At 35.0% G+C, this 20710-nt stretch overlaps 1 protein-coding gene across 2 annotated transcripts; it reads left to right on the top strand.

Moving 5' to 3' along the window:
- Positions 1–4: 4 nt before the first annotated feature.
- LOC139116181 (alpha-tocopherol transfer protein-like) lies at positions 5–17471 on the top strand. Of its 2 annotated transcripts, XM_070678734.1 has the most exons (6): positions 5–194; positions 4204–4645; positions 11774–11967; positions 14606–14665; positions 15460–15570; positions 15950–16833. In XM_070678734.1, exons 2-6 carry the CDS (start codon positions 4258–4260, stop codon positions 16151–16153), a joined length of 957 nt encoding a protein of 318 aa, XP_070534835.1. In that variant the 5' UTR covers positions 5–194; positions 4204–4257; the 3' UTR covers positions 16154–16833. The 2 variants fall into 2 exon arrangements, with proteins under 2 accessions (XP_070534835.1, XP_070534837.1); XM_070678736.1 differs by lacking the exon at positions 14606–14665 and having other exon boundaries at positions 15950–17471.
- Positions 17472–20710: the final 3239 nt, after the last annotated feature.

Genomic DNA, 20710 nt, shown 5'->3' with positions numbered 1-20710 from the left:
TGGCGGGCTAGCAGCTGTTGCTTCAAACAACATCAACAGTTCTGCAAGAAAATCGTCTCTGTTAACGTTTCGCCAATCAAGGATTCTACATCTGTTACTGGAACAACTCTGTCCCTATGCAATGAGCATTTATACTGTGCTTTCGTTCCCGGCGTCCATTGAGTGACATGATTGAAAGTATAAAGCCAAACCAGGTGAGTTCTACCTGCCCCGTACCAGTCCACATTTCTATGTCGCCTCATCATTCTATTTGTTGATAGAATTTTTTTACTATTGCGCGTCCCTGCTTGATAAACAGCTGACGAACCTGTGCCAATCATGATAGATGCAGACTACAGTGCTATAGTCTATAGTTTGGTACTACACCCGTAAATAAATCTGTGAATATTGTCTGGTACTAATGACAACGTCACTAAACACATATCACCTGTCGAATTGCCATTTTACCTAAATGTCGTGTCTATGCAGTACGCTGGGTTTGTTTTTCATTTGATTGAAAATTAACTTCAGGCAATTGCTCAGTTACAGCATTATATTTGGAGTAGTGGTTCGGGTTTGGTGGTTGCCTCCAGTACACATAGCCCTGCCACACAGAGCTACTCGAATAACAGTTCAGATGACTGTAAACTTTCTCCACGCGTTCGCAAAGTACAGTGGGGCGATGTGACTAACAAGTCAATATTTGACAGATACTTTTGCAAAAACCACTCCAGTTTCAATCAAGTAATGTGGATAATACTGTGGAAAGAATGGCTATTGTATCTATACTTTTCATACGCATTTTGACATTATACAGCAAAAAACAGGATGGTTGAACAGTCTCATATACATACGTTTACTTTTTGTACGTGGCACACAAGTTTTGTAGATAACATTGTAGATAAAAAAACCGACTCATTTGAGTGTCTGGACTGAACACACAAGGGAATTGCTAAATTACTGAGTGTGTTGATAGTAGAGACTGAAGTTAATTAGTACAGCACTCTGGCTAAACAAACCATAAAACAATGTACACTTACTGAAGCCAATCTGTTGTTAAGACATACAAGGATAAACAGTGGAGTGGAGTGTTACATGATTAGTATTTTACTCAAATGAGTCGGTTCTTCTTATCTACAATGTTATCAACAGAACTTGTGTGGGACATTCAAAAACGTAAACGTAATGTATATGAGACTGTCCAACCATCCTGTTTTTTGCTGTATGTCTGATATTCTGTTCTTATCATCTGAATTTAGCGGTTAGTGTTATGTAGGAATTTCACTCATACACGAAAATGTTTGGAACGCTGTGTACTAACCAAGACACCAAAAAATACACAGTGAAGATAAAGTGAAAATAAAAAGTAAAATTTCAAATACATTACACATTATGTTCGAGGGTTGTTAAGCCCCTGTATTTCAGGGCCAGCTGGTGTCAGGTAAAGTATTGGTATTTCCAGATTTGTGTGTAACAGCTGGAGTTATCAACATTTATTTGCATGATCATCTACTGCTATTTTTAAACTTGAATTTATTGAATGGTAACCAATAATAGAAAGTTTGTACCATTATTAACACTTTTGCGTCCCAACTATTTTGTTCCCTTTTGCTTCATCAGGATCAACTGTTTTAACTGTTTTATGTTTACTAAATCACACACAAAAATTCAGATATACCGTAATGAGCTAGCTGGTTTTATTTTGCTTTTTTGCCTTTGGATAAACATTTTTCCAAGATCTGTTGTTTTGGGTACAATAATAAAGAATTATCAAGAGATCTCCTAGACCAGATACTTTTAGGTTCAGTAATTCTGTATATATCTTTTTCATATTCAACAATGGCTATTGTCAGACCACACTCAGTACCAGTAATCAGAGATTTGAAATGAAATATTTCTACATGGCAGTGCAAGTCAAAGTGGACAACCATTTCTGAAATTTGTAGTCCCAAGGCAACATGTGTTGCTGTGCTTTTTGAAATTTAATATTATTATACTACCGTATTTCTGAAAATCTGACAAACAAATGAAACTCACAGCCAAAGAAGATCTCTCATGTAGTTTGATTCCCATCCAGTCAGCCAAGCATGTAAGCTAATCAAACAGCCTAAAACAAATGACAAATCAAGGTACATCTTACTTTGTATCCTTTTTTTGATCATTTTGAATTACCAAAGAAATTTTGGTACAAAGAAATTGCATATTTTGACGGGTTTAGACATGTCAGTGAGTGTTTTTTGAAAAGTTTGCCTGCTGGGAGCCAACACCCCATTCCTCTGCGGTTTCATTCATGATACATTAACTAAGTGGTAGTTCCATGGAAAAACCATTGACAGAAATTAGTTGACAGAAATTAGTAGTCCCACTGCCAAGTTTAGCTATCTTGGGACAAGGGACTACCATATAATAAATACATTTTGAGCCCCGGTAATGTAGGTTGCCAGTACCTGCATCATGATATACATAAAAGGCAAGTGTTTATCAAACTGACAAGTGAAAAAATTCATTATTTAAGGTTATTGATCTTCAATCCTAAATTCATATAGGCTATTTATTTGGTAGGGTGAAACATACTAATAGACTAGCATTACCAGTACTTGTGTAACTAGAAGTTTTGATACCAATAATTATCCTCACATGATCCTGTATTAAGCAAAATAACAAATCGTATTCTTTCAGTATCTCAGATTTAGCCTGTGGCATAATTTTTGAAGAGACAGTAATATCAAAAATAGATTACCGGTAGGTGAGTTGCATTGGGATATTCATTTAAAAAAAATATGCCTGAAGGAAGAGATAGAATCCCAGTGGCAGCATGATATGCATTGAGTAGAACCACTTGTCAATGCTGCAGTGAACAACATATAGCAAAGCAGTTCATTATCTACCATACACCAAACAACCTAGAAAAACAGTCACTATCTACCATACACTGAACAACATAGAAAAGCAGTTCATTATCTACCCTACAATGAACAACACAGAAATGCAGTTCACTATCTACACTGAAAAACATAGAAAAGCAGTTAACTATATCACAATCTACACATTGACATTGAAGTATACATAATATACCGGTACTTCCTGTTGGGCTCCAAAGTTGCAACTGTAGGAAAGCCACTAATATAAAACTTGCATGACAGTCTGAATTGTCACAAAGTATTGAAATCCAGTTTTGGAAATTAGCTTTGCTCAGAAAGAATTCAAATGAGAGCATTCATCATTTACCAATAAATTCTGTCATTCATCATGAAAGATTTATCCCAAAGGCTGTCGTTCTACTTTTCTGTTGTTTTGTTCCTACGATGTAATTCATATCATGTGTAATAGAGAAGTAATGAATCAAATAGTTCATGTGAATTAGTACAGGTATTTTGTAATGATATTGTAACTTGAAGGTAATGGATTTTCAAATGCTAGATTGATAGGTGTAGGTAAGACTTTGAAGTGTGTGTGCATATATGTGGGTACTTGTGTATGACAAAGTGATTGATAGTGCTAAGTTCAAGTGTTTGCATAAGTGTGTTGTTGAGATGTGCCTCTTAAGTTCCACCTTCACTGTCAGTCCACAAACACGGTCTAACTGGAAAGTTTTTTAAAGAAACCAGAAAAATGATGAACATGACAAATTCTTTTGTATTTTCTATTTATTTTTCAGAAAAATCATAGATTTAATTCAAGATTTACATACCGGTATCTTTCTTTGTGTTTATACTTCCTTTATTTTTGTCTTGTTGATTATTTTATTCTGTATTTATTTGGTATATCATATTCAAATTGCAATATGAAAGATTGGCCCTTTCTCTCGGAATATGTTAAATTAATGATTTTAAACATAATCAAAAATGCATAAGGTCTATCAATGAGAGAAAGTTACAAAAGAGGTGCTAAATTTTCAAGTACGTTCAGCATTTTTTAAAGAAAATGGCAAAACTGTATTTGAAATAGTCAAGATATTGGTAGTCACTGATGCAGCTAATAACAAAAATGATACTATGGAGGAACAATTTGGTTGATTTTGTATTCTAATATTTAAAAGCTGTGATATGATGATCTTCACTGTATTCAATGGTAGACAATAAGTGTGAGCTAGAAACATCATAATGAGGGTGTTCAGTCATATATGGGATGTAATTGTTAGAAGACCACTTGATTTTTGCTTTCACTTGTCCTGGGCATTTTATTGATTATCGGTATGTCTTTCTGTGTGTTTCATTTCCACAGCTGTAGCTCAGTGTGTACGACATTGATTTTCATCCAGAGTTCCCTTGACGTGTCATGGCTTCCAACATGGAGAGTGAACCGGAGGAGGACTTTGTGAGTTCCTTGTCTCCAGAACTGCTGACAAAAGCTGAGAAAGAACTCAATGAGAAAGCCCAGTGGCGACAGCGCGACATCAATGCACTCCGCGACATGCTGGAAAAACGACCTGACATTTACTTTCGGTCAGACAATGCCTTTTTGTTACGCTTTCTACGAGCCAAGAAATTTGACTATGACCGTGCCTTTCAAATGTTAGTGAACTATTACGAAGTACGCAGAGACTACCCTGATATTTATACTGAACTCTTTCCGTCAAAGATTCAACATGTATGGCAGGATAGTTTACAAGCTGTACTACCATGTTCTGACAAAGATGGAAGACGTGTTCTTGTCTTTAGACCAGGTAAGATACTCCTTTTAAATTTTGCTTAAAATTCCATATACTGTCATCTGTTAATGCATTTTCTGTTATTTTTGTTCTGTTTTTAAAATACTATTTCCTATTCTACTGACAAAATCATGTCAAAATGCCTAGCGCCAGACTTGTCTATGCACTTTCTACATACAGTAAGTATGTAATGCCCAATGTTTATATTTTGGACAACTGTATTTTTAATAGTGTAGAGACGAATTCATCTTTGATCAATAATGTTGCATGTTGAATACAACATATATTGTGTTTGTGAGGTACCGGTATATTCTCTCCATATCACACACTTTACAAAGTTAACATTAAAAATTATACTGGTGTCTGGAACAAATAAGATCCAATCATCAAAAAAATGAAAAATTGAAAAACTCTACCATAGTGCAAATTAAGATGTCATACATACAATATGACTTTATAATTACATTTTAGCCAACTCTCAGTACCATAGCATCCAATATCATGGCTGATCAAGTGCAGCATTCAGTATAGGAAAATGTTTTCATGATGAACAGAAGCTATAAATTTGGCATCAGATTGGCCACATGTGATTCATGTATTTGAAAATTCCTGATGAGCAGACAAGCCTGGTTGAACACCGGGGAATCTAGGCCCTGTCTATGAATTGACACACATTGACATGTATCTCTAAACTCAACACTGCCATAGTACATTGTACACCGTGTACCAGCAACTTTTGTGACCTGTATTTAGAGTTGTCCGCAAGCAATTACAGGGAAAGCAAAACCAAAAAGGAAAGCTCTTTTTTCCGCAGGTCATTAATTTTCATAAAGAGTTGCTAAGCCTGTGTACAATGTATTTTATGTTCATAGAGTTATGATTATATAACTCACTAAAGAGTTCATTGATGTAATTATGCTGAATGAATATCAAATTTTTATCAACATCATTTCAGTGTAATAAAGTCTTTCAATTAGATATGACGACTTAATATTTGGGTTAATGTTGTGGATCCCTTCTGGGTCAAATGCCAAAACAAAATAAAGAGAAAATTTTGATCATATATGGAACTTTAGATATATTCATTCTTTTCTTCCCAGCATAAATGACCTAGTAATGGGGAAATAAATCAAAATATTGAAGTCACTGTAAATGGAACTACATCTCGAATAAAAGAAGAGAGCATATTGTGTTTGTTGATTCAGTGTTTTGTTTGATTTAGATTTGCAATGACCATCATTCAGTGTTACACAGTTGATTTCATATTGAGGTTAACACAATATTTAAATAGGTTAGCTAATGCTTAGACTAATACTTTATCTAAAACAGCTTTCTGTGTCCAGTCTGAATGGTGTGTTCTGATCAGACATTTTTAGCTGGATTTGTTTAATATTCATGATATTGTGCAATGTCTATAGCTGTTGAGTAAATTTTAAGATCATGATACTTTTAAGGGGAAAAAATAATATTTTAAAACATTTGCAAGCTCCAGATTTGTCTATTGTGATTGTTTTTGTTGTTGTTGTTGTTGTTGTTGTTAGCCTTAGCCTATAATACTTGATGAACTGTTGAGCCAATGGTTCTTCTCACACAGTATCAAGGTTAGTGCAATATTGAAATAGGTTGCCAATGCTTGTAAACACTATTATTATTGAACAGTTATTATGTTCATCACTTTGATCAAAGAACTGTGAGTGAGGTTGCTAAATATGGGCATTATTTTAGACATCTTATACTGACATCAGTTTGTTTTTTATTCCTCACACTTTTATATCAATATTAATAAAAAATCCAAAGTACCTTAATCCATTCTTGATTGCTGTCGTCATGATTTTAAGAGCCCATATTTAGATGTGATTCTGTCATAAATTTTGATGTATTTTGGATACTGTAACTATATATAGTGATTATTAAAATATTCTGAATATTTATACAAACCAGATAATATGACATGAATTCGTCTGGTGATTCATGGAATCAAAGATTATGACAGAGAATGTCTGTAGGGCTGGCCCTGGTAATGTTTTGATGACAATAATGAACAGATATGCAGGTCATCTTACTGTAAAACTTTGCTTTTGATGAGAAAATGAAGGAAAGAAAATTGTCAGTAAAATTTATATTCATTCAAATCATAATAATAATTGTCAATATTCAGGAACTACACAATTTTGTTTTTCCTACTTGAAGTCAGTGTGATTTTGAATATGAATACCTATATATTGTACATAGTACTGTTATAATAATATTATTGCTGTGTGATTCCCATCAAAACTATCCATCTCAATTTGACCTTTAGCACTCAGAAATCAAGACAAGAGTTGTATCACAGAAACAACTAGATATGAAAGTAAACATCACAGTAATCATTATAAGTATACAGTCTGTGAGTAGCTCCATGCAACCAATCAGAGCTTGACTTGCCTGTTGGTCAAAATACGTGACATCACACTATACAGACTCTGCCCAAGGACACTGCAACAGCTGTAGAAGTGACAGAAATGCAAATATTGTATAACTCGCTCAAAATGAAAGCCGTCTTTTATAAATAGACAATGTTATTTCCACAGAAAATCATTTTGATGGCGGATGCATGTATTTTCAAATTAGAAAATTTATTGTAACCGGCTCTGTGATAAAATTGAAATAATTATCTTGATATTTGTAAGTTACAATTTTAATATATCATAAATTGCTGTAGGTTATTGTCATCAATATTACCTGACCCATGATATGAATAGAGACCTGTTGAATTGACCTCTCAGGTTGACCCCTCTTAGGAACACATGCCAATATTTTCAAATCCACCCAGTACGTCATTTTTCTCAGATTATGTGGTAGTTTCAGTGCAACATGGATGTTAAAATGCTATGGCACAATTACAGTTGGAAAAGTGAATTGGTTAAAATCGTGATCAAAATATTTCAGTTACTTCATCTCTGCTGATTATTCCATGGAATGGAATTTTTTGAAAGCTGGGAACAGTGTGGAATGGAATGTTTGGAGCCAGTGGAATGAACTCCACTGAGTCAGAGTGTTATTTCACATTCAATGAGGCAAATTCCTGTCTGCTCACCACATCATGTATTTCAAACCCTGGCTAGAAAGATGTTCAGTTTTAACGTACAATTTTTCTGTATCTTTAGTGCACCAACATCATTCAGATTTTCAATTTTGCATTATTGTCCCAAAACACGCGAAATACCGTACATCATACTTTACACAACCTTATTAAAAGAATTATGTTTATCATATTTGTACACAAATGACTGGGTAATCCCTATCCCTGACAGTGTGTCAATGGAAATATACACTGTCATATAGAGTACATAATTGGGTGATTTCAATAGTCTGAAAGCATTGAAATATTAATATAGGCAAACTAGTACCTATCCCTGACTGTGTGTTAATGGAAAATGTATAAGTCGTCTCATAGTGTGTAGTGTGTACAATTTGGTGATTTCAATCATCTTAATGCATTGAAATATAATACATGCAAAGTACATACATCACACACTGCAGTGTATTATACCATTTGATATTGTATTATGACAGACAGCTAGAATTTTGGTCAGCTGCAAGGCACCATTAAACGCATTAAAGGGACAAAGTCAGCCATTTTTTCATGAATTTTGTTTGATACAAGATACTACTTATATTGTTTGACATGTTGAAAGATAATGAATGAATGAGTCACCATGCATATATTCGACCCCGGTTTTAGACAAATTAAATGAAACCATCGCAAAAATGAATTAATGGTCATGACCATTAATTCATTTTCGTGATGGTTTCATGTATCGTGCCTAAAACTGGGGTCTACCAGTGTATGCATGGTCACCCATTCATTCAGTATCTTTCAACATGTCAAACAATATAAGTAGTATCTCGTATCAAACAAAAATTCATGAAAAAATGGCCGACTTTGTCCCTTTAAGTGTGATAATGAGACTTTCAATATCAAAATAATGTCTACTTGCACAACATACCGGTATGTATGATGAAAACTCATGGGCAAAATTATCAGAAATATTATTCAAACTGCCTGGCAGAAAACTATACTTTCTCGTTGAACCAAGCATGGAAATAGAGTACCATAAAAGTTTGGATTGAAATGTCAGACTGAGAGAAACCTCAATATTCCCATTCAGGAAAAACACTACAAATGTTCTAAGCTATGAAAAGTCTCATTAATATTTGCCATCAGAAATAAAATTTATTTTTTAAAATGACAAGTTGATACACTGTAGAATGAAACAATTCTAAGATACCGGTATTTAATTCCTGGACATGTTAATTTCATGCATTAGTGAAATTGAAATCTTTTGAAATTTAAATCTTTTACAATTTTCAGCCAAGCTTTCCATTTATCAGTTTTCATTCTTCTACATGCAAGGTCATTTCTGTTCTCCCTATGCTTCCACCACCCAATGTACCGGTACATAGATACAGCAGTTTATGATTAAGTTCTAATACAGATTGAACAGCAAAGTCACCTGGTATGTTAAATGAAAAATGAGTAAAAAATGTGATTGAAAATGTCATCCCAGATACGGTCTTTAACATTTATCATGCCAATACTTTAGATTGTATCATTACAAAATACAGAGTGGATCTTCAGATCTTTTGCAATGGCAATGCTATATAATTAACGCATGTTTCAATAGAAGAAGCATTACCTTATAGATCTGTCAAAGTTTGTAACAAAAATTTTGAACTGCAATAGTATGACAGCGTATGGTATGGTGTAACATTTATTATATGACGGTACATAAATGGCACCAGACTTTGTAGCATTCAATAGTTTGTAAAAACCAATCCAGACTTACCCTTTGTAGAAATTATTATTGATATCCTATGGCAGTGTAAAATGATTTCTCTGCCAATATCTATTTCAGCATCAGATTCATATCAATTGTTCTGCAGCTAGTCTCATAATCTGTGAATCCCTAATCTATAGTGAAACTCTCTCTCTCCTGTGTGATTTTTTGTATTTCCAGACTTTAAGTGGGTTTACCCATTGATCCATATAATAAATACATTTTTAAAAAATAATGTCCAACAAATGCTTTGAATAATTGTCATTTGCAGATTTTTTGAAAAATTTGATTTTATCCTGAATATGTGTCTGAAGTTCTTCATCACAATTGCAATCCAAATCCATCTAGCTCAGATTCTGAGATGAATGTGATGTTTGATGCTGAGATTGTGACATCATATCAATCATGTATACCAGTATGTGTTCATGAAATAGTACCCAGTACAATAGCCATGAAATGGAAATCCATGGAAAAAATCATATAATCACATTAAAACTGATTTCAATTCAAATCCAAGCCAGCCTTCAGAATAATTGATAACAACCTAACCCTCTCTCACTTCCTGAATATACTGTATCTTATTGTGATAGGAGAAAAGACGAGATACATTATTGTGTAACACACCGGTACTAAGTCGGTAGGCAATTAGTTGTGTCATCTTTTTCTATTTACCATTACACCATGGCACGCCAACTGATATTCTTCAAATTGATTTTTATGAAGCTATTTTTCAGGCAAGATACCGTATAACTATAGCATGAGTTTTCTTTGAACACATGCAGATAAAATAAATGAGAATATTTCATTCAGTGGATTGCCATAGTAATGTTAGTTTCCATCATCTGAAATTCAAAGTGTCTGGGTAAATCAGAATTTATTATGGGGAAAAATAACACTTTGGAGATGAGAATAACCATCATGTATTTCATACCGGTACATTAAAGTTATAAATGCTAACTACGCCCTGTTCTAACTTCTAGTGACAAAAGGTGAAGTGACTTTATTTTAGGAATTTTTGAATCTGCAAATTTTAATAGAGAGTACATTGCATGTGCTACAGTGTATCTGTCCATAGAACAGTCTAGGCATTTGAGGTGTCGGCAACATGCAAAGAGTACTTCTATCTGATAATGCATTCCTTGTCATGCATATTGAAACTTGTGACTCATTGGGATATGGTTCAAAATACAAAATGTTACATTTCATTGAAAATTTAAAACATCGGCTACCAGTACTCAAATTTGATATTTTTAGAAGACTTTGAGTGGTTAGGTGTCAAGATCTTCATCATACGTTTGTTATATGAATCAATAACAGCTTAAACCGGTAGTTTTATTCCATACAATTTAAAATGCCCAGTAGTCAGCTTGCAATTATAGCTTGTATAAGTAGCAGCATACCGGTACTGTAAATAATCGTTAGTCCTGTGTGAATTGAAATCTAAACTCAAAGTCATTGGAACAACTTACTGAATCACAGACAATGTATACCCACATATTGCTGCGGATCCGTAGCCCTACCACTCCCTTTGCTGGTTGTGTTGGGGGAGTGGGGCCCCACTCCCCCAACACAACCAACAAAGGGAGTAGTAGGGCTACGGATCCGCAGCAAACCCACATAGTACAATATCTGTACAGTTAAAGGGCCAGTAATGCTAACTTTTGATGATTTTCTCATTTTTTGTATTTTGTATGTCAACTGCAACTTCTTATCATACTCCCCAAAAATGTTTAAACACCCACCATTTGGCTTGTCAACTTAGCATTTATATTTGTAAAATGCATTGTTATTGTTTACATAATAATTCTATTCCAGACCAGAAATCACTTTTCAACAATAACAATGCAGTTTACACATGTATGGTCTGCGTTGACAAGCTGAACACTGTGTATATCAACATGCCTTGGGGAGTAACACAAGGAATTATGGTCGACATTCAAAACAAAAATGGTGAAAAAAAATATCAAAAGTTGGTAGCTTTATTGGCCCTTTAACAATCAGCACAGCTTTATTGGCCCTTTAACAATCAGCACACTATTAACCCTTTCACCCCCAGTTCCCTGTACACAGGTCCAACTTTACCATAGAAAACAATGGATTTAGGACAAACCATGTTGGTGAAAGGGTAAACTTGAAAAATAAATAAACAGATATTACGATACCAGGCAGGTACTTTCAAAAAAAGATAGGATTCATTACCACAGGCTTTAGGAAAATTGATTCCGTTTGTCAGGAGAAAGTTCCTGTGAACTATGGTACTTAATCTTTTTTCTCATTGTTTGCTTGTTTTTTTTTCTGACTACCATATTTTCTCTCACAATAGGTAAATGGGATCCATACAAGTACCCTATCATAGACATCATCAAAGCCAACTTTTTGTCTCTTGAAAAATTGCTAGAAGATGAAGAAACTCAGGTCAATGGTGTTGTAATAATCATAGACCTCAGTGGATTGAGTTTCTCCCATGCTACACATATAGGTCCAATATTTGCCAAAAAGGTCACTTCAATATTTCAAGTAAGTTGCAGATTTGCATGGCATATTTCAAATGTGATTTTTTTTATTAATCACACTAACTGTACATAATACTACAATGATTTTTCAGTGACCCAAGTATGTTTATCCTTTTACCTGCCAGACAGTATCACTTCCCAATCTGTCTAGTCACTAAAAAGTGGTATTGAGCCAAAACTATATGCATTTTCACCCACTTAGCTTGGTATGTTATTGCAGCTTTAGTCTGTAAAAATCATGTTTACACTATCTCTGTCTTCAAGTCTTTGTTAAAATGCATCATATGGGACATGTTTTGCTTCACTAGTTTTAATCAACTTGACCTGATGGTGAAATAAGAATTGGCAGGTAAAAGGTTAAATCATACTCAAATTCTTTTTTGTCCTTTGATAATCTGTACTTGCTTTTATGTTGTACAAAATTTTAAATACAGGTATCCAGCTTTAAGACGGATCCTAAATAATAAAAGCATATACTATTTAACGTGCTCATTTTAAAGCTACATTTTGTTGTAGTTGCTAGCATTGTTCTGTCTGTGAAAAACAGTTTCTCACCAAACATGTCCAAATACTCAGTATTCATCTTGTCAACATAGCCTCTACTGGTATGTCTCTAATATCTGATGTTCTTGTTGACAAGTGAATTTTAGTTCAGATATTTGTCAACAAAAACATAGTGTATTGTATACAATACATTGTTTACAAGGCGAATACCATGTATTTCAAATACTCTAGATAGACAAAAATGAAAAGTTTGTAGAAAAGAAATATTAAGAATTTTAGTAAAAGATACCATTTTAATCCTATCATCCATTTTCATCATCTCATCATCATTTCTTTGTTGATCGCAACCCTTTCACTATCATTGCCAAATTTGAACCATCAATTGCATATCCATTTTCCAATCAGAATCATATAATAATATTAACGTATAGCAACTCAGAAACACATACTCACAGACTACAACATACTACAACCTATTCAAACAGCAATTAGGCTGGTTGTTTTGTCAATGTTTAGGAATAAAACACTCAGCATTGCCTAAATTAAGGAGTGGCATGGGTGGCTCACATTAGGCTGCCATTTAATAACAACAGGGTCCCCGTTACAATCATTCTTAATTCACACATTAATGATATACAGTCACCTGCAATCTAAATATGCCCATATATGGTCAAAGGGGCGTTCCTTGGTATGCAAAATGTCCATGTGAGGGCGCTGTTTTTAAAAGCGGCCACCCGCTTAAAATCTGTGATTGGTTAGATTTTCTCTTTCCATGGTTACTGTGGCTAAATTGGATCAGGTGACAGTATACCTTTAATGCTACATTAATGCTACCTACCAGTACTAATATTTGCATAATGGATCCATCTTCTATCAAAGGCAGTCTTACCATTGTGCAAATTTTGCATAATATTCAACAAAATACTTCATTTCTGAAATACTTTCACATAAATCTACATGCAAGTAGTCCTCTCTGCTACATGAACTCAATTGAACAGCATCACGAAGATGACTTACCAAAAATTACAACACTGTCTCTCAGTTCATCCCACCTTCTCTACTCTGGAGCTATTCCATTCATATTATTTAGACACGGTCCCTCTACCTGTGATAGAGGGACTGTGATTTAGATAACTGTTTATTCCTGTCATGTTGGACCTAAGGACAATATTGCAATAATAATGGCTGTTTCTTATGCATACCAAAAGTCTGTCCTTTACGAGTCCACAAGGAGTATCATATCTCTGGAGTATTAACTATAAATTAATGCTGTGTGATTCACAACCAAGTCACTGCACTCACCCATCCATATTCTCCTTCAGCCATCTTTGGTATGCATACTTATTTTCATTCATTCCTTGTACAAGTAACAACTTAAGTTTTCCTTTAGAACCTTCAAACACCCCACCCATGATGGAGTTAATTCATGGCAATTTATGCACCTTCATATTAAATTTGCTGTCATACATCAAGTTTAAAGCTACAGTAACTGTCCCTTTTGACAACTTTTTGAGTTTCTTGTTCAGTTTTTCAACAACAGCTTCTTGGTCTACTTCCTACATCATTTTGAAATACCCAGTACTTGGTTTGTCAGAGCGCTGTGTAAGTGTGTGACCTGCATTACTATCATGATCACAACTTGAATTCAAGTCTGGAACTTATGGTAATTTGATTTTCAACACAAACAATGCAGGACACAGATAATACAGTCAATGTTGACAGGCTGAGTACTGGGTATTTCATAATGCTTTGGAAAGTAGACCAAGAAACTGAAGTTGAGGTATGCAATAAAAAACCTGAAAAAAGTAAAGCGTTACTGTTACTGGCACTTTAAAGTTTTCCCTATTCCCCATTGAACATAATCAGTGTGTACCTCCTAAGCCAATTTGATGTGCCACCATCTCTACACATTTCTCCCAGAATCATAAAATTTTACATTTTGCACGCAATGGAGCAGGGCTGTCTCAAGGAAATGTCAAGATATTTCTAAATTGACCCAGAAAGTTGTGAAATATCAGTTGGAAGACACACCAATCACATCTCATACCTCTATGCCATCACATACCACATACTTTATAACATGTGTTTTTATTAATCTGCTGCAATCTTGACCTATCAGCTCTGTAATTTCTTTCTAGCCGTGTCTCTGGTTCAGAGAAGTCAATTTATTTATCCTTCATCTTGATTCCATTTTACAGGTAACAGTGCATGTCATCTCAATGTTGTTATGTCTTCTCCATCACATAGCATTATAAAATATGGTCTTGTCGTATTGTTTTTGTTGTGTCTTCAGTCAAGTGTATTTCATTAGAGGGAATTTGACCACATTTTTGTGTATTACACAATTGAAAACTAGCAAATACAGTCGCAGGAACTTTTGTACATGTTACCATCTCACTGTGAATGACACATATCACTGTTTTCCACATAATGTCCATTCAAAGTTACAGGGAAAAGACACAAAATGACACTATTTCATAACAAGTTCACAATTGGCAATGCCTGTGAAAGGGTTGTGACAACATGTAGGCTATCTGTATATGATTTGAGTTATATCTTTTGGTATATTTTGTCAACAGTGGATATTGTGACCCACATTGCATGGTATTCTTATGTTCTGTTGTGAATTTGTCAATGCTTGAATGCAAGCATAATGTAACTCATGCACCCTAATATTGCAGCTGCATTAATATTACCACAATTAAGATATGTACCTGTCTTGATATTTTAGTTACATCTACATTCTTTCTGAGTTTGTAAAGAGTGCCAATAATAGATCTGTTCAGTATCTCAAAAATAACATTCTGTGTGTGGAAACCATTAAGCATTCATTGTTTGCAGACTGTGGTTGCCCGCCATGCATATTTCATACCTTAGTACACCCAAACAGCTTTTCACACTGACTTAAATCCTCAGTAAAGTGTTCACATTTTGAAGTCCTGAAGAGGTATTTTTTGATATCTGATAGATGTTTCCACAATCCATCTTGCAGAATGCCATGCCTGTACGAATCAAGGGAGTCCATTATGTAAATGAGCCTAGAATATTTGAGTGGCTTTTCGCTATAATTCGACCATTCCTCAAAGAAAAACTGAAACAACGGGTAAGTACAGAAATGTGACAAATTCATCTTCATGTATGGCTTTCATAAATCAGTGATACTAAAACTTACCCATTCAGGATTGGGAAATTGAATGCACTCTTGTTTCTCAATATTAAGTAAAGCTTCAAATTGTGAATTGAAACATTGCGAGAGAAATATTGAAATATGAAAGCAAATAATTATCATGCATGCTAATGATGGAATTGTATTAACAAGTGTACGCTGTTTTCAAATCCTATGAAATACTGCTATATTTTCCCATGGATTTATGTATTTGCCTATATGAATACTGAAGTCAAGATGGCCAGTTCTGAAAACTCACACTACTTGCCTTATTATGCAGATATCAATATGATTTTGTTTGTTTGTTTTTTACTAGATCCGCATCCATGGATCTAACTTCAGTTCACTCCACGAGTTCATTCCATCATCGTCTCTTCCGTCTGACTATGGAGGCAGTCTGCCGGAATTCAACAGCAAGGAATGGATGGACTTCATGATGCAGTTCGATGACCAGTTTTTAGAAAGTGAGAAATACGGAATTCTAGGTCAAGAAATGAAAGATGTCACACAGGGAGATTGACTATTCTCATCAAATGGTCAATTCAAGTCATCTTGGCCAGCTTCTACTTCTCAACAATGTACTTGTTATAAATAATTGTGAAATATATGGTGAATTATTTACTTACAGATGGAAAGATGCATGCTTTACATGTGAAAACTGTTTATAACAAATTTCGTCATTGAAATACCAAACAGCAAAAGGGTCTCTAAAAAGATTCAGGTATCGTTTCTTTCCAGGGTGAATATTGTTCTTTTTTTTTGGTTTTAATTGTCATAAATTATCAAAAATAGCATTCAGTGTTGTTCACAAAACATTTTCTAGCAAGTGTTTGTGTTGGAAAAAACATCGTATATTCACCATCCCAAATCCAATTGCTGCATGAATTTATCATGGATTCCTGTTCTGTAAACAAACCACAATGTCTTGAAAAACATTCAAATCATATGATTGCATTCAACAAAACACTATACTGTAGTAAGATGGAAAAATTGATATGTACAGTTTTGTGCTTGGTTCAACTGAAGCTGGATCAGACACAAGGCAGCAAAATAGTGGAGTTATGTATTTTCACTGATATGTTAACTGCTAATATTATTGCGTTATTAATTTGTGTGTAAAGGGTATTGTTTTCTCAAAGCTCCTTGTGCTGCAAAATCCATGTTTTGCTTTGCAATTACCGTATAGCTGTGTTTTATTAGAAAAAAGAAGGATCATAATTCTTCTGGTCATCGTACACTGCAGTGTAATTTCTGATTTAATTCAACTGAGGTTTATACCTATAAATCCTTCACTCACCCAGCTAGAAACAATTGTATTTACATTTCTTTGTTATTGGTGTATAGTATTACATGTAATATAGATAAGAAAACTGAGAAAATTTGGTAAGAGAAATTGTTTCGGTTATATACAATTCCAAAAGTGTCCTTATGTCAATATTTCTGCCTTCAATGGTGACAACATGATGTAAAACATAATAATGTTACAATACTGTGAATAGAAATGAAGCCAGAAACTCTATAAAAGTTATCATCAGTCAACTGATGTACACTCTGTAAAATTAAAATATAACTTCAGTGAAGTGAGTGAATGGCTTGCATTCATATCTAACATTTCTAAATATCATGTTAAACTAGTGATGAAGTTAATCAAATATTGTTATTATCCAAATATGTTCACAACTTACATAATGCAAAATCATATGAAATTTTATGTTTGGGCAGCTACCAGTACTTCATGAATATGATGGTGCGCCGAATATGAAGGGTTATTTTTCATATGTTCTGTCCATACATTCAGAACTGTATAACATTGAATAGCTGCAGTATCTTTGTTTTTGAAAAAAAATGATGAAAAAATATGTAATACTTTGGCAAGGTCACTTCTACCATGTTGCAGATATTTAAAGTAACATCTTGGTCTTTTAGGGTGCTATGTGAAGTGCGCCACCATGAGACCAAACAGTGCAATTGTAAATACAGTGTTATGTAGGTCATTTCCCCCACACTCATCATGACCTGAGTTCAATTAGTCTAGAACATTCCCAAGGTCACTGCCCTTGATGACCTCACAACCTTGAATTCAATTAGTCATGTTTGGAATGTTCTGGAAGTTGATTAGTTGTGTAAGGGAGATAATTTTAGAACAGTAATTAGCATGTCAATAAAAGTTCTAGATTGTTCTTATATGCCTTTATAAAAGGGACGTGCTCAGCTTCCAGTCAGACTTTTGGGATCGTGTCTCTTGTGTGTTACTAAACTCCAGCAGTAGTCATTCTCAAGACTTTTCAAGACCTTCACTGCCAACGCTGGATTTATACTGTGGACTTCATGCAGCTTCAAGCCTGCAAGCCAAAGGACTGTTCATTCATCCGACTGACTGTTACAACTCTGAGACTGGAGCTTTGCCGTCCCAGCTGAGATAAGTAGTCTGTACACTTTTAAAGCTTGTACTCTGTCCCTAACTTAGCAATTAGTTTTGTTTTCGTAATAAATTTTGTTTTAAACGGAAACTGCTGAGTTCACCCTTTTGTTCGTTTTCTCTGCACGTAACAAATTGGGGGCTCGTCCGGGATCCGAATATTTTGAGCCGTTTGACAACATTTTGCCTGCCTTTTCAAACTACTGTATACTGTGAACTCAGCAAAATTCAATCATGGCGGAATTCAAGCCAGACGAATTTATGGATGACCTTGATCAGGACGCATTTGATTCCCTCAAAAAAGACAACCTCATTGCACTGGCCAATTTCCTTAAAGTAGATGTCAAAAGATCTATGCGCAAGCGGGAAATACAGTACCACATTGCAAAACATTTAGTTAATTTAGGCCAATTTGAGGAATCCACCTTGAAAGATTATGAGCCCAAGTCTACCTTTGAACTAAGAAAATTAGAATTAGAAATGCAGACAAATTTGGAGATCAGAAACTAGAATTACAAATGGAAAAGAGAGACAGGCATTAGAAAAAGAAAAAATACAAATGCAATTACAAATGGAAGAAAGACAGAGAGAGAAAGATAGGCAGGAAAGATTAGAAATGGAAGAAAGACAGAAAGAGAGGGAATTGGAAATGAAAGAAAAAGAATTACAAATGGAAGAAAGACAAAGGGAGAAAGAAAGAGAGGAAAAAGAAAAGGAAAGAGAATTAGCAGAACACCGACTGCAGTTAGAAATGAGACGTTTAGAGCTTAGAAAGTCAGGAAAATTCTTCCCTTCAGACAGTTTGACATCACTAAGCATTTCAGGTTAGTTCCCCCTTTCCAAGAAAAGGATGTTGATAATATTTCCTTCATTTTGAGAAAATTGCTCAGAGTCTGAATTGGCCTAAGGAGTCCTGGTCTATGCTTTTGCAGAGTGCTTTGGTGGGTAAAGCCAGAGAAATTTACATTCAGTTGTCAGTAGAGCAGGCTTCAGATTATGATTCTGTGAAGGAATTAATTCTCAAGGGCTATGAGTTGGTGCCTGAAGCTTACCGTCAGAAATTTAGGGATTGTGAGAAGGTGAAGGATCAAACTTATGTTGAATTTGCTCGAACAAAAGAACAACTGTTTGATCGTTGGTGCTCTTCTGAAAAGGTCAGTCAGAATTATGACAAATTACGACAGCTTGTTTTGATTGAAGAATTTAAGAGGTGCATTCGGAGTGACATCAAGACGTTTATCAATGAACAAAAGGCAGATACATTGGAGGTTGCTGCACGTTTGGCCGATGATTATTCATTGACCCACAAATCTTCATTTCTCAGCAAACCATCCCAGTCCTTTTCATACAGAAACAATGCAGGTAAATTTAACTCCTCCTTTTCATCCAAGAATTTTTCAAAGGAGAGTAGGAAATCAAATGACAACAGTTCACAAAATTCAAGTAACACTTCCACATCATCAGATCCCAAGTCTCAATCTCCTTCTGACAAACAGTTCGGTACACTTTCTTGTAATTATTGCAAGAAAGACGGCCATTTAATGTCAGATTGTTTCAAATTGAAAAGAAAACGTAAGGTCAAAGTGGTCAAAGTGGATCTAAGCCACTGGCTTCATTTCTTCATCAACTCAATTAGAGTCTAATAATGTGTGCAACACATTTTCTGAGGTTAAACCCCTCTCATCCCCAATTAATGAGGTCAAGGTCAATTCTTCTCAAGATAGCATTATGGGTATTTTCGAACCATTTATTCATGATGGTTTTATATCACTTTCTAGTGATTTTTCTTCTGCTACCCCTGTCAAAATTCTAAGAGATACCGGGGCTTCCCAGTCTCTTTTGTTGGCAGATACCCTGCCGTTTTCTGAAAAGTCATTTTCAGGTTCTAAAGTTCTTATTAAGGGGTAGATTGTAATGACTACATTCCTGTTCCTCTCCATAATGTCTATTTGTCTTCGGACTTTGTTTCTGGACCTGTGACTTTAGGTATTAGGCCTTTTTCGCCTTCTGAAGGGATTCACCGTCTCCTTGGAAACGACCTTGCTGGGGACAAGGTCATTACTAATCCACTTGTGACTGATAATCCTACTTTAGATCAGGATCCAGAGCCAATTGAACAAGAGATACCCGATTTATTTCCTTCATGTGCCATTACTCGAGCCATGTCAAAGAAAAAGTCTGAGAATCAAATATTCTCAAAATTGACATCAAAGATGCTGACTTAAACGACACCTTTCTCAGTCAGGTGTTTGATATGGATCATTCCGTTATCCCTAGTGGATTTGAAATTGCCTTTAAAACTTCTGCTGACCAAGTTCAGACATTTTCTAGATCAAATCTTATTGCAGAACAGGACAAAGACCCAGATATTTTGTCTTTGTTTGACAGGGTAGATGATGAAGGTAAAACTTCAGATAGCTCTGTTTCCTATTATACAAAATCTGGTATTCTCATGCGTAAATGGAGACCTCCAGACGTTTTGGTTGATGACGATTGGGCTATAAAACATCAAATTGTGGTTCCAAAGCCCTATCGTGCTGAAATATTGCGCCTGGCCCATGAAACCCCCTGGGCTGGTCACTTAGGAGTCAGGAAAACTTATCATAAAATTCTCAGTCACTTTATTGGCCTAATCTCAGGCAGGATGTAGCACATTTC

This window comes from Ptychodera flava, chromosome 17, assembly GCF_041260155.1.
Source record: "Ptychodera flava strain L36383 chromosome 17, AS_Pfla_20210202, whole genome shotgun sequence".
NCBI classification, from domain to species: Eukaryota; Metazoa; Hemichordata; class Enteropneusta; family Ptychoderidae; genus Ptychodera; species Ptychodera flava.
The sequence above is the reverse complement of the archived record's forward strand: the minus strand, read 5'-3'. Positions and strand labels throughout refer to the sequence as shown.